We start from the raw sequence: 12528 nt of genomic DNA, 5'->3' as shown, positions 1-12528 counted from the left end.
GAGGGTGTGTGTTTGTGGGGGGGGGGAGAAGAGGGTGTGTGTTTGTGGGGGGGGGGGAAGAGGGTGTGTGTTTGTGGGGGGGGGAGAAGAGGGTGTGTGTTTGTGGGGGGGGGGGGAGAAGAGGGTGTGTGTTTGTGGGGGGGGAGAAGAGGGTGTGTGTTTGTGGGGGGGGGGGGGAGAAGAGGGTGTGTGTTTGTGGGGGGGGGGGGAGAAGAGGGTGTGTGTTTGTGGTGGGGGGGGAGAAGAGGGTGTGTGTTTGTGGTGGGGGGGGAGAAGAGGGTGTGTGTTTGTGGGGGGGGAGAAGAGGGTGTGTGTTTGTGGGGGGGGGGAGAAGAGGGTGTGTGTTTGTGGGGGGGGGGGGGGAGAAGAGGGTGTGTGTTTGTGGGGGGGGGGGAGAAGAGGGTGTGTGTTTGTGGGGGGGGGGGGGAGAAGAGGGTGTGTGTTTGTGGGGGGGGGGGGGAGAAGAGGGTGTGTGTTTGTGGGGGGGGGAGAAGAGGGTGTGTGTTTGTGGGGGGGGGGAGAAGAGGGTGTGTGTTTGTGGGGGGGGGGAGAAGAGGGTGTGTGTTTGTGGGGGGGGGGAGAAGAGGGTGTGTGTTTGTGGGGGGGGGGAGAAGAGGGTGTGTGTTTGTGGGGGGGGGGAGAAGAGGGTGTGTGTTTGTGGGGGGGGGGAGAAGAGGGTGTGTGTTTGTGGGGGGGGGAGAAGAGGGTGTGTGTTTGTGGGGGGGGGAGAAGAGGGTGTGTGTTTGTGGGGGGGGGAGAAGAGGGTGTGTGTTTGTGGGGGGGGGAGAAGAGGGTGTGTGTTTGTGGGGGGGGGAGAAGAGGGTGTGTGTTTGTGGGGGGGGGAGAAGAGGGTGTGTGTTTGTGGGGGGGGGAGAAGAGGGTGTGTGTTTGTGGGGGGGGGAGAAGAGGGTGTGTGTTTGTGGGGGGGGGAGAAGAGGGTGTGTGTTTGTGGGGGGGGGGAGAAGAGGGTGTGTGTTTGTGGGGGGGGGGAGAAGAGGGTGTGTGTTTGTGGGGGGGGGAGAAGAGGGTGTGTGTTTGTGGGGGGGGGAAGAGGGTGTGTGTTTGTGGGGGGGGGGGAGAAGAGGGTGTGTGTTTGTGGGGGGGGGGGAGAAGAGGGTGTGTGTTTGTGGGGGGGGGGAGAAGAGGGTGTGTGTTTGTGGGGGGGGAGAAGAGGGTGTGTGTTTGTGGGGGGGGAGAAGAGGGTGTGTGTTTGTGGGGGGGGGGGGGAGAAGAGGGTGTGTGTTTGTGGGGGGGGGGAGAAGAGGGTGTGTGTTTGTGGGGGGGGGGAGAAGAGGGTGTGTGTTTGTGGGGGGGGGGGAGAAGAGGGTGTGTGTTTGTGGGGGGGGGGAGAAGAGGGTGTGTGTTTGTGGGGGGGGGGAGAAGAGGGTGTGTGTTTGTGGGGGGGGGGAGAAGAGGGTGTGTGTTTGTGGGGGGGGGGAGAAGAGGGTGTGTGTTTGTGGGGGGGGGAGAAGAGGGTGTGTGTTTGTGGGGGGGGGGGAGAAGAGGGTGTGTGTTTGGGGGGGGGGGGGGAAGAGGGTGTGTGTTTGTGGGGGGGGGAGAAGAGGGTGTGTGTTTGTGGGGGGGGGGAGAAGAGGGTGTGTGTTTGTGGGGGGGGGGAGAAGAGGGTGTGTGTTTGTGGGGGGGGGAGAAGAGGGTGTGTGTTTGTGGGGGGGGGGGAGAAGAGGGTGTGTGTTTGGGGGGGGGGGGGGGGGAAGAGGGTGTGTGTTTGTGGGGGGGGGGGGGGGGGAAGAGGGTGTTTAATATTGGGGTGAGGGTTTCCCCGCCGAGGTCCCCCAGGCCGGCCTACCCCACCCCCACAAAGGACTACACTTACCGGCCGGCTCGGGTAGACCCGGGACAAGTGACTCTTGAGCTTCTCCACAGTCCAATTGAGGAAGCAGCTAACGGTCTGATCGTCGTATTTCTGGTTCGGTGCTTTGATGACCAGAGTGACTGAGCTGTCGGCGGCTCCCGGCTCCATGGCGCATACTCTGTACGGCTATTCCCCAGCGCACAAGCCCCGGCCCCCCACACTCATTCACAGGCCCGCCGCATCGCCGCCCTCTCACTCACTTCCTCCCTCAGTCAGTCAGTCCCCCTGCGGCCTGCACCTTTCCCCAACACCGGCTCACATCCCCCGGGGCCTGTGGTGTCTCAGTTTCCCCCGATCCCCGGGCTGGAGTTACTGGACCAGCCCAGCAATCTCTCCGCCGCCACTCCCGTCTCCACGGTGACGATGGCTCGGTACGGGCTCGCGCACGCAGTGTGGAAGGAGCGCGCGCAACGTCACAATTCGCCATCAGCTGACCCATCCCGTGACGTCATCGCGCATCGTCGAATGAGCACGTGCCGTTGACGCTGGCAATCCTCGTGACGTCACTGCAGAACAGTGGGGATTCCCCCTGGCTGCTCAATGGAATCAGAATTGTTGCAGCATAGGAGGAGCGCATTCGGACTGTCATGGCGGTGCTGGCTCTCTGAAGGAGCGGTTTACCTAGTGCTACTCCCTGTAACCCTGCACGTCCTTTCTTTTCAGAAAGAAGTGTAATTCCCTCTTGAAAGCAAAATACTGCAGCTGCTGGAAATCTGTAACAGAAACAGAAAGAACTGAAATTATTCAGCTGGTCTGGCAGCATCTGTGGAGAGAAAAACACAGTTAATGTTTCAGGTCTGAGTCCTTCATCAGAACGGTCCCTCTTGAATGCCTCGATTAAATCTGCCATCACCACACCCTCAGACCGTGTATTCCAGATCCTAACTATTCACTGTGCGAAAAAGTTTTTCTCCTCATGTCACTATTGCTTCCTTTGCCAATTAACTTAAATCTGTGTGCTCTGGTTCTCGTTCCCTCCACCACTGGGAACAGTTTCTCCCTATCTACCCTGTCCAGACCCCTCATGACTTTAGACATCTCTATCAAATCTCCTCTCAGCCTTCTCTTTAAAGAAAACAGTCCCAACTTCTCCAACCTATCCACGTAACTGAAGTTCCTCATCCCTGGAACCATTCTCATGAATGTTTTCTGTACTCCAATCCCTTCACATCTTTCCTAAAGTGTGGCACCCAGAACTGGGCACAATACTCCAGTTGAGGCCAAACCAGTGTTCCATACAAGTTTAACATAACTTCCTTGCTTTTGGTTCTATTCCCCATTAATGAAGCCTATGATGCTGTATCCTCTTAACCGTGCTCTCAACCTGTTCTGCCAACTTCAATGATTTATGCACATATACACCTAGGTTCTTCTGCTCCTGCACCCCCTTTAGAATTGCACTCACTCAGCACTGTACTGACGTGTCAACCTTGATTTTTGTGCTCAAGCCCTGTAGTCGGACTTAAGTCCAAAACCTTGTGACTCAGAGGCAAGAGTGCTACCAACTCAGCCACAGCTGACCCAGTAATACAGAAATAATGTTTCCTCTTGTGGGGAAGAACATAACTAGAGGCCATCAATATAAGATAGTCACCAAAAATCCAATAGGGAATTTAGAAGAAACTTCTTTACCCAAAGAGTGGTGAGAATGTGGAACTCACTACCACATTGAGTGGTTGAAGTGAATAGTATAGATGCATTTAAGGGGAAACTAGACAAGCATATGAAGTAGAAGAGAATAGAGAGTTACAACGATAGATTTAGATGAGGAAAGATAGGAGGAGGTTCATGAAGTATAAATGCCAGCATGAATTGGTTGAACCGAATGGCCTGTTTCAGTGCCATATATACTAAAACATACGAACATACGAATTAGGAGTAGAAATAGGCCATTCGGTCCCTCGAGCCTGCTCCATCACTCAATAAGATCATGGCTTTGTGTTTCAAATTTCACACTCCCATCTACCCCTGATAACATTTGATTCCCTTGCCTAACAAGAATCTATCGACCTCCGCCTTAAAAATATTCAATGATCCCGCCTCCACCACCTTCTGAGGTAGAGAATTCCAAAGCCGCACAATCTTCTGAGAGAAAAAAAATTCTCCTCATCTCTGTTTTAAAAGGGCGATCCCTAATTTTAAAACAGTGACCCCCTAGTTCTGGTCTCACCCACAAGAGGAATCATCCCCTCCACATCCACCTTGTCTAGACCGTTCAGGTTCTTATAAACTTCAATCAAGTCTCCCCTCACTCTTCTAAACTCCAGTGAAAACAAGCCCAGTCTGTCTAACCTTTCCTCATAAGACAACCCACTCATTCCAGGTATCAATCTCGCAAACCTCCTCTGAACCACCTCCAATGCATTTACATCCTTCCTTAAATAAGGAATAATAATAATCCCATGTAATCCTATGTATGTAATAGCTCTTTCAAAGCCAGCGCAGACGTGATGGGCCGAATCACCACCTTCTGTGCTGTGTGATTTGGTGATTCTCTGACTTCTTCAGATGCATCTCTTAAAAATAAACAAATATTTAATGGGTTTGCAGGCAGTCTCACTCTTATCTAAAATCTCAGTCCCAACAGGTCCTTGATTAGGCGCCATAAATATGATGGTCAAATCATACATCCAGTAGGAAATTCAGGAGAAAATTCTTTACCCAGAGAGTGGTATGAATGTGGAACCCACTGCCAAAGGGAGTGATTGAGGTGAATAATATAGATGCATTTAAGGGGAAGCTGGATGAACACATGAGGAAGAAAGGAATAGAAGGTTATGCTGATAGGATAAGATGGGAGGAGGCTCATGTGGAACATAGACCAGTTGGGCCGAATGGCCTATTTGTGTTGGAAATTCTATGTAATTGATCTCAATAGGAAGAGGAATCATAGAATCCTACAGCACAGAAGGAGGCCATTTGGCCATCATGCCAGCTCTTTGAAAGAACTATTGAATTAGTCCAACTCCCACTGCTCTTTCCCCATAACCTTGCAAATTTTTCCTTTTCAAGTGTTTATTCAATTCCCTTTTGAAAGTTATGACTGAATCTTCTTCTATCTCGTCAGGCAGGGCATTTCAGATCACAACAACTTGCTGCGGAAAAAATTCTTTTCATCACCCTTCTGGTTTCTTAGCTGGTTATCTTAACTGTGGATTTAGCAGTTGTGCAGCATTCATATCCAAGCTGAATTTTAAACAGTCATAGAGTTTTACAGCACAGAAACAGGCCCTTCGGCCCAACGCGCCTGCGCCAACCATCAAGCACCCGTCCTAACTAATCCCATTTCCCAGCACTTGGCCCGTAGCCTTGTATGCTATGGCGTTTCAAGTGCTCATCTAAATACTTCTTAAATGTTATGAGGGTTCCTGCCTCTACCACCCCCTCAGACAGTGTGTTCCAGATTCCAACCACCCACTGGGTGAAAAAATTCCTCCTCAACTCCCCTCTAAATCTCCTGCTCCTTACCTTACATCTATGCCCCCTAGTTATTGACCTCTCCGCGAAGGGAAACTGTTTCTTCCTATCTATGCTATCAATGCCCCTCATAATTTTGTATACCTCAATCAGGTCCCCCCTCAGCCTTCTCCATCCCAAGGAAAACAACCCCAGCCTATCTAGTCTGTCTTCGTAACTGAAATGCTCCAGCCAAGGTAACATCCTGGTGAATCTCCTCTGCAACCTCTCCAGTGCAATCACATCCTTCCTATAGTTGGGTGCCCAGAACTGTACACAGTACTCCAACTGTGGCCCAAACAGCGTTTTATACAGCTCCATCATAACCTCCCTGCTCTTATATTCTATGCCTTGGCTAATAAAGGCAAGTATCCCATATGCCTTCCTAACCACCTTATCTACCTGTGCTGCTGCCTTCAGTGATCTATGGACAAGTACACCAAGGTCCCTCTGACCCTCTGCACTCCCTAGGGTCCTACTACCCATTGAATATTCCCTTGCCTTGTTAGTCCTCCCAAAGTGCATCACCTCACACTTCTCAGGATTAAACTCCATTTGCCACTGCTCCGCCCATCTTACCAGCCCATCTATATCATCCTGTAGTCTAAGGCTTTCTTCCTCACTATTTACGACACCACCAATTATCGTGTTGTCTGCAAACTTACTGATCATACCTCCCATATTCACGTCTAAATCATTCATGTACACTACAAACAGTAAGGGTCCCAGCACCGATCCCTGCGGTAAACCATTGGTCACAGGCCTCCATTCGCAAAAACAACCCTCGACCGTCACCCTCTGCCTCCTTCCACTAAGCCAATTTTGAATCCAATTTGCCAAATTACTCTGGATCCCATGGGCTTTTACTTTCTTAACCAATCTCCCATGCAGGACCTTGTCAAAAGCCTTACTGAAGTCCATGTAGACTACATCAACTGCTCTACCCTCATCTACACATCTAGTCACCTCCTCAAAAAATTCAATCAAATTTGTTGGACACAAACTCCCCTTGACAAAGCCATGCTGATTATCCCTGATTAATCTCTGCCTCTCCAAGTGGAGATTAATCCTGTCTCTCAATTTTTTCCAATAACTTCCCTACCACTGATGTTAGACTCACCGGCCTGTAATTACCTGGTTTATCCCTGCTACCCTTCTTGAATAATGGTACCACATTCGCTGTCCTCCAATCCTCTGGTACCTCTCCTGTGGCCAGAGAGGATTTGAAAATTTGTGTCAGAGCCCCCGCTATCTCCTCGCTTGCCTCACATAACAGCCTGGGATACATCTCATCTGGGCCTGGGAATTTATCCACCTTTAGGCCTGCTAATACAGCTAATACTTCCCCCTTTACAATGCTAATTTGATCAAGTATATCACAATCCCCTTCTCTGATCACTACACCTATATTGTTCCTCTCCATAGTGAACACAGATGAAAAATAATCATTCAAAACCTCACCTATGTCCTCCGGCTCCACACACAGATTGCCACTTTGATCCCTAATGGGCCCCACTTTTTCCATGGTTATCCTCTTGCCCCTAACATACTTATAAAATGCCTTGGGATTTTCCTTTATCTTGCCCACCAGTGATTTTTCATGCCCCCTCTTTGCTCTGCTAATTATTTGTTTAAGTACTCCCCTGCACTTTCTATACTCCTCTAGGGCCTCCGCTGTTTTCAGCGCTCTGAATCTGCCATAAGCCTCCTTTTTTTCCTGATCCAATCCTCTATATCCCTTGACATCCGGGGTTCCCTTGACCTGTTGGTCCTACTCTTCACCTTTACAGGAACATGCTGCACCTGAACACTCACAATTTCCCTTCTAAATGACTCCCACTGGTCTGATGTAGACTTTCCTATAAGAAGCTGCTCCCAGTTCACTTTGGCCAGATCCTGTTTTATCATATTGAAATCAGCCTTCCCCCAATTCGGTACTCTTATTTCCGGTCCCTCTATGTTCTTTTCCATAACAACCTTAAATCTTACAGAGTTATGGTCACTATCCCCGAAATGCTCCCCCACTGCCACTTCTACCACTTGTCCGGCTTCATTCCCTAGGATTAGGTCCAGTACTGCCCCTCCTCTTGTAGGACTCTCTATGTGCTGGCTCAAAAAGCTCTCCTGAATACACTTGAAGAATTCTGTCCCCTTTAAGCTTTTTGCACTAATACTATCCCCTCTAATATAGGAGAAGTTGAAATCCCCTATTATTACCCTATTATTACTGCACCTCTCTGAGATTTGCCTGCATATCTGCTCCTCTATCTCTCCCTGACTGTTTGGAGGTCTGTAGTACACTCCCAGCCAAGTAATAGCCCCCTTTTTGTTTTTAAGTTCTACCCATATGGCCTCATTAGAGGAACCTTCTAAGATATCATCCCTCCTTACTGCAGTAATTGTCTCTTTAATCAACAGTGCAATGCCACCTCCTCTTTTACCCCCTCCCCTATCACGTCTGAAGATTCTGTACCCCGGAATATTAAGCTGCCAGTCCTGCCCTTCCCTCAACCATGTCTCAGTAATAGCAATAATATCATATTCCCATGTGTTAATGAACGCCCTCAATTCATCTGCCTTACTAGTAAGACTCCTTGCATTAAAATAGATACAATCCAGCCTTGCATTATTTGCCTGAGCCTTAACAGGTCTACATTTACTCTGTCCTCCGCACTGACTTAGCTTCACATTTATATTTGATTGTACATCACCCCCTACTGTGCTTCCACTCTGTATCCCACCCCCCTGCCAAATTAGTTTAAACCCCCCCAACAGCACTAGCAAACCTCCCAGCAAGGATGCTGGTCCCCATCCATCTTATACAGATCCCACCTTCGCCAGAAACAGGCCCAGTGATCCAAGAATCTAAAGCCCTCCCTCCTGCACCATCTCCCCAACTATGCATTCATCTGCTCTAACCTCCTATTCATATACTCACTAGCCCGTGACACCGGAAGAAACCCAGAGATTACAACCTTTGAAGTTCTACTTTTTAATCTACTGCCTAGCTCCCTAAATTCTTTTTGCAGGACCTCATCCCTCTTTCTACCTATGTCATTGGTACCAACGTGGACCACGACCTCCGGCTGTGCACCCTCACCCTCCAGAATACTTTGTAGCCGTTCAGTGATATCCAAGACCCTTGCACCAGGGAGACAACATACCATCCTGGAATCATGCCTGCGACCACAGAAACGCCTATCTGTTCCTCTAACCATAGAATCCCCGACCACTATTGCCCTCTTGTCCCTTTTTCTTCATTCCAACACAGCTGAGTCAGCCATGACATTCCGGTCATGACTCTCAGTGCATTCTCCAGAGGAACCCTCTCCCCCATCGGTACTCAGAACTGAATACCGGTTAAAAAGTGGGGTGTCCTCTGGGGACTCCTGCACTACCTGCCCTGACTTCTTTGTCCGTCCGGCATCCACCAAGTCACCCCCCCAACTGTGTTCGCCTAGGCACCGGCTTGACAACCTCCTGAAATGTGCCATCCACGTAGTCCTCCACCTCGCGGTGTAGTTTGAAATACATTTCAGAATTCTGTGGGAAGAGTATATTGATCACCCAGCTATTATGGGAATGACTCACTACTCATTAGAACTGTTTTTATAAGAAACACTGCCTATTTTCATGCAAACTATGCTTAAAAATAAGCACTGCTCCAGTTGTAGTCTCAGTTTATGCTTCTGCAATTTAAATCTCACTGCCCTAACATTTCTTCACGTTGACAGTCCTGATGAGATGACTCATTTCATCAAGACAGGCCACCTGTGATGTAATTCACAGCTGTTTATAAGAGAAGGGTTATATCGTGTAATACATAACATTGCCAAGGTGGCACTGTGGCACTTTAAGGTCACAAGGTGGAATAAGCGCAGCATAGGGTCATTCAGAGTTGAATTGTTTGATAAGGGAAATTTGCAGATTGAAAAGGGCTTGTCAATTTCAGTATACAGGTCAGAAACACTAAATGAGGCACTCATTTTTCATCCTTTAAAAAGACTGATTTGTGTCTGTAAAGAGCTGCAACAGCAGAAGTGGAATGGCAACGTGGCAGATGCAAGATTACATACAGGGTGTTTACAAAATTCTTGTGAAACTTTAAACTTTAGTAACTTATGATAGAAATAAACTGTAAACAGTGTATGAAAACATAATTCATAATTTTTTTTATGTGAATGTTAAGTTTTATTTTAGATGTTGAAATTGATTGAAAATGGCAAGCCGCAGAAAAGGTGATCTGTGTGTTATGGTTAGCAGAACCGGCGTCCATAACAACATTCACATTAAAAAACTTTATAAAGACAGCTTTCATGTCATTCGAAGTTTGCTTCTATATCTACACATCTAAAGTTATTAATGTTTAAATCTGCACAGGACTTTATTAACACCCTGTATAAATAAAATACTTACGATGAAAATCAGTTTATTCAGTCATCTTTCCATTTAAGTATCCCATGGTAGCAGTGTCTATGAAATTTCAAATATCTGGTGATTGGATTTGATTTCCGTTGACGTCAATGAAATGGTAAATTAGGTGGAGTGTCTAATGTACAGCCAATTCAATATTGGCCATTTTACACAGTCACTCATAGTTAGAGTTAACCCCAATGGTGTTCCAGGCATTGATAGGTCTTGAGTGACTCCTGTGGAAAGTGTTTGTGTGTGGATGTCAGAAGTGAGAACATGATTTAGCCCTCATCAGTGATTTATCTCACCGCCACTCACCCTGGGCTCACACCAGAAGAGTTGTCACTTAGGTGAAATGCTGGAGAGCAAGCAGCACCTGTTGAACTGCACCTGACCAGTAGTCAAGGCTTTCAGGAAAGGAGGGAAGGTATTAAGGGAGAAAACAGATACTGAAAAGCTTGTTCAGGTATCACGTCAATAATCCCATCTCAGTGTTCAGCTCACAAACTAATGTTTGAGCTTCTTTCTTGTAGTTTTTGTTATTTCAACCCCTTGAATGGATTCCTGCTTCATGTACCATACAGACAAAAGGAGGCCATTTGGCCTGTCATATCTGTACTCCTCTCGACAAGAGCAACTCACCTAGTCCCACTCCCCTGTCCTTTCCCTTCAGAATTGCACCATTTATTTTATATTGCCTCTCCTTGTTCTTCCTGCGAAAATGTATCACTTTACACTTCTCTGCATCAAATTTCATCCACCCATTTCACCAACCTGTCTTTCTCCTCTTGATGTCTATCACAATCCTTCTCACAGTTCACAATACTTCCAAGTTTTGTGTCACCTGCAAATTTTGAAATAGCACCCAAGTCTAGGTCATTAAAATATACCAAGAAAAGCAATGGTTCTAGTACTGACCCCAGGGGAACCCCACTGTAGACCATCCTCCAGTCCTAACAACTGTTCACTCTGTTTCCTATCACTTGGCCAATTTTGTATCCATGCTGCCACTGTCCCTTTTATTCCATGGGCTTCAACTTTGCTAACAAGCCTATTGTGTGGCACTTTATCAACTGCATTACCCTCACCAATCCTTTCTGTTAACTGATCACACAACTCAAACAAGTTAGTTAAACATGATTTGCCCTTAACAAATCAGTGCTGGCTTTCCTGAATTTATCCACACTTATCCAAATAACTGTTTAGCTTGTCCTGTATTGTCATTTCTAAAAGCATTCCCACTACCAAGGTTAAACTGACTGACTTGTAATTGCTGGGTTTATTCTTACACCCTTTTTTGAACAAGGATGTAACATCTGCAATTCTCCAGTCCTGTGGTACCACCCTGTATCTAAGGAGGATTGGAAGATGTTGGCCAGTGCCTCTGCAATTTTCTAGCTTACTTCCCCCAATATCCTTGGATGTACCCCATTTGGTCCTACTGACTTATCAATACGTACGGCCAGCCTTTCTAATACCTCCTCTTTTTCAATTTTTAGCCCATTCAGTATCTCAACTACCTCCTCTCTCACTGTTACTTAAGCAGCACCTTCTTCCTTAGTAAAGACAGATGCAAAGTATTCATTTAGTACCTCAGCCATGACCTCTGCCTCCATGTGTAAATCCCCTTTTTGCTTCAGAATTGGCCTCACTGCTCCTCTTATGACCCTCTTACTATTTATATGCCTATAGAAGACTTCTTTATTCCCTTTTAAAATTTTTAAAAATAACTTAAGTAAAACGTTCACAAAGAAAAGGTTGACAGAACTATTTAACTGGTTTGCACAGTGCACTCAACACAATGTGGTGATGTCATTAACATGCTCTGATGTCACAGCTAGTGACAGATACATTGACATAATGTTTCCTGATTATGATGTCATGTGTTTTGTGAGCTGCCTAGCAACAAAACATTTCAGTGTTCAGAGTTTACCGGAGAGGAGCTTGAAAATGCAGGTTCACATCCCACTCTCGTTGAACTGTGCCTTCCTGAGACCTCCTTCACAGCCAGCTTGGTGTAGGGTTGGAAAAGAAATACTTTCAGAGGATCTAGCTGTGATGAGCTTTAACTCTGTCCATCGGTGATGACTGCCAGCTCCCTCAGCACAGGGTGCTTTGGAAACTTTGACCAGACAGGCACAGATCCAGGATTTTCTTTTGAGAGGTTTAAGGTTTGTGTAACTGGCCCATTGTTTACTGCTTCTCAAGAGAATGATAGTCAATGTTGTTACTGTGACTAATCTTAATTTAAGGACCACACCAAGAAACTCTTGTGGAACACTTTAATCTTCTGCTAACCATTGTCCAGAATGTCAGCAGGGATCCAAGTGTTAAATTATGAGGAGAGACATACATTAACTGGGTTTGTACTTCCTGGAACAGTGAAGGTCAAGGGGTAATTTGATTGAGGTTTTTAGGATTTGAAAGTTGTTGATTGGGTTGATAGAAACTTTTTCCACTTGGGGACATAACCCTAAAATCAGAGCCAGACTATTCAGGAAAGAAGTTAAGAAACACTTCTTCATTTCCCAAGTGACAGGGCTGGCCTAGCCAGCAACACCCACATCCCATGAACAAATAAAAAAAAACGTGTGGAACTCTCTCCTGCCAAAAAGCAGTAGTTACTAGCTCAATTGATAATTTTAAATTGGAGATTGATAGATTTTTGCCAGCCAAGGGATATGGAGCCAAGTCGGGGAAATGGAATTGGGATACAGATCAGCCATAATCTAATTGAATGGCAGAGCAGTCTCGAAGGGCTGAATGGCCTTCCTCCTATTCCTATC

General features: G+C 46.9%; 1 protein-coding gene across 2 annotated transcripts in view; it reads right to left on the bottom strand.

The window, feature by feature from the left end:
• Window positions 1-2275, bottom strand: part of herpud2 (HERPUD family member 2) — a 56975-nt gene extending 54700 nt beyond the window's left edge. The window contains exon 1 of one of the 2 annotated variants that reach the window (XM_068032592.1): window positions 1835-2275. In XM_068032592.1, coding sequence (XP_067888693.1) covers window positions 1835-1981 — 147 coding nt within the window. In that variant the 5' untranslated portion in view covers window positions 1982-2275. The remainder of the gene's footprint in view (window positions 1-1834) is intronic. The other variant, XM_068032593.1, reaches the window with a different exon arrangement.
• Between the last annotated feature and the right edge of the window lie 10253 nt (window positions 2276-12528).

The sequence above is a fragment of the Heterodontus francisci genome, chromosome 5, assembly GCF_036365525.1.
Source record: "Heterodontus francisci isolate sHetFra1 chromosome 5, sHetFra1.hap1, whole genome shotgun sequence".
NCBI classification, from domain to species: Eukaryota; Metazoa; Chordata; class Chondrichthyes; order Heterodontiformes; family Heterodontidae; genus Heterodontus; species Heterodontus francisci.
The sequence above is the reverse complement of the archived record's forward strand: the minus strand, read 5'-3'. Positions and strand labels throughout refer to the sequence as shown.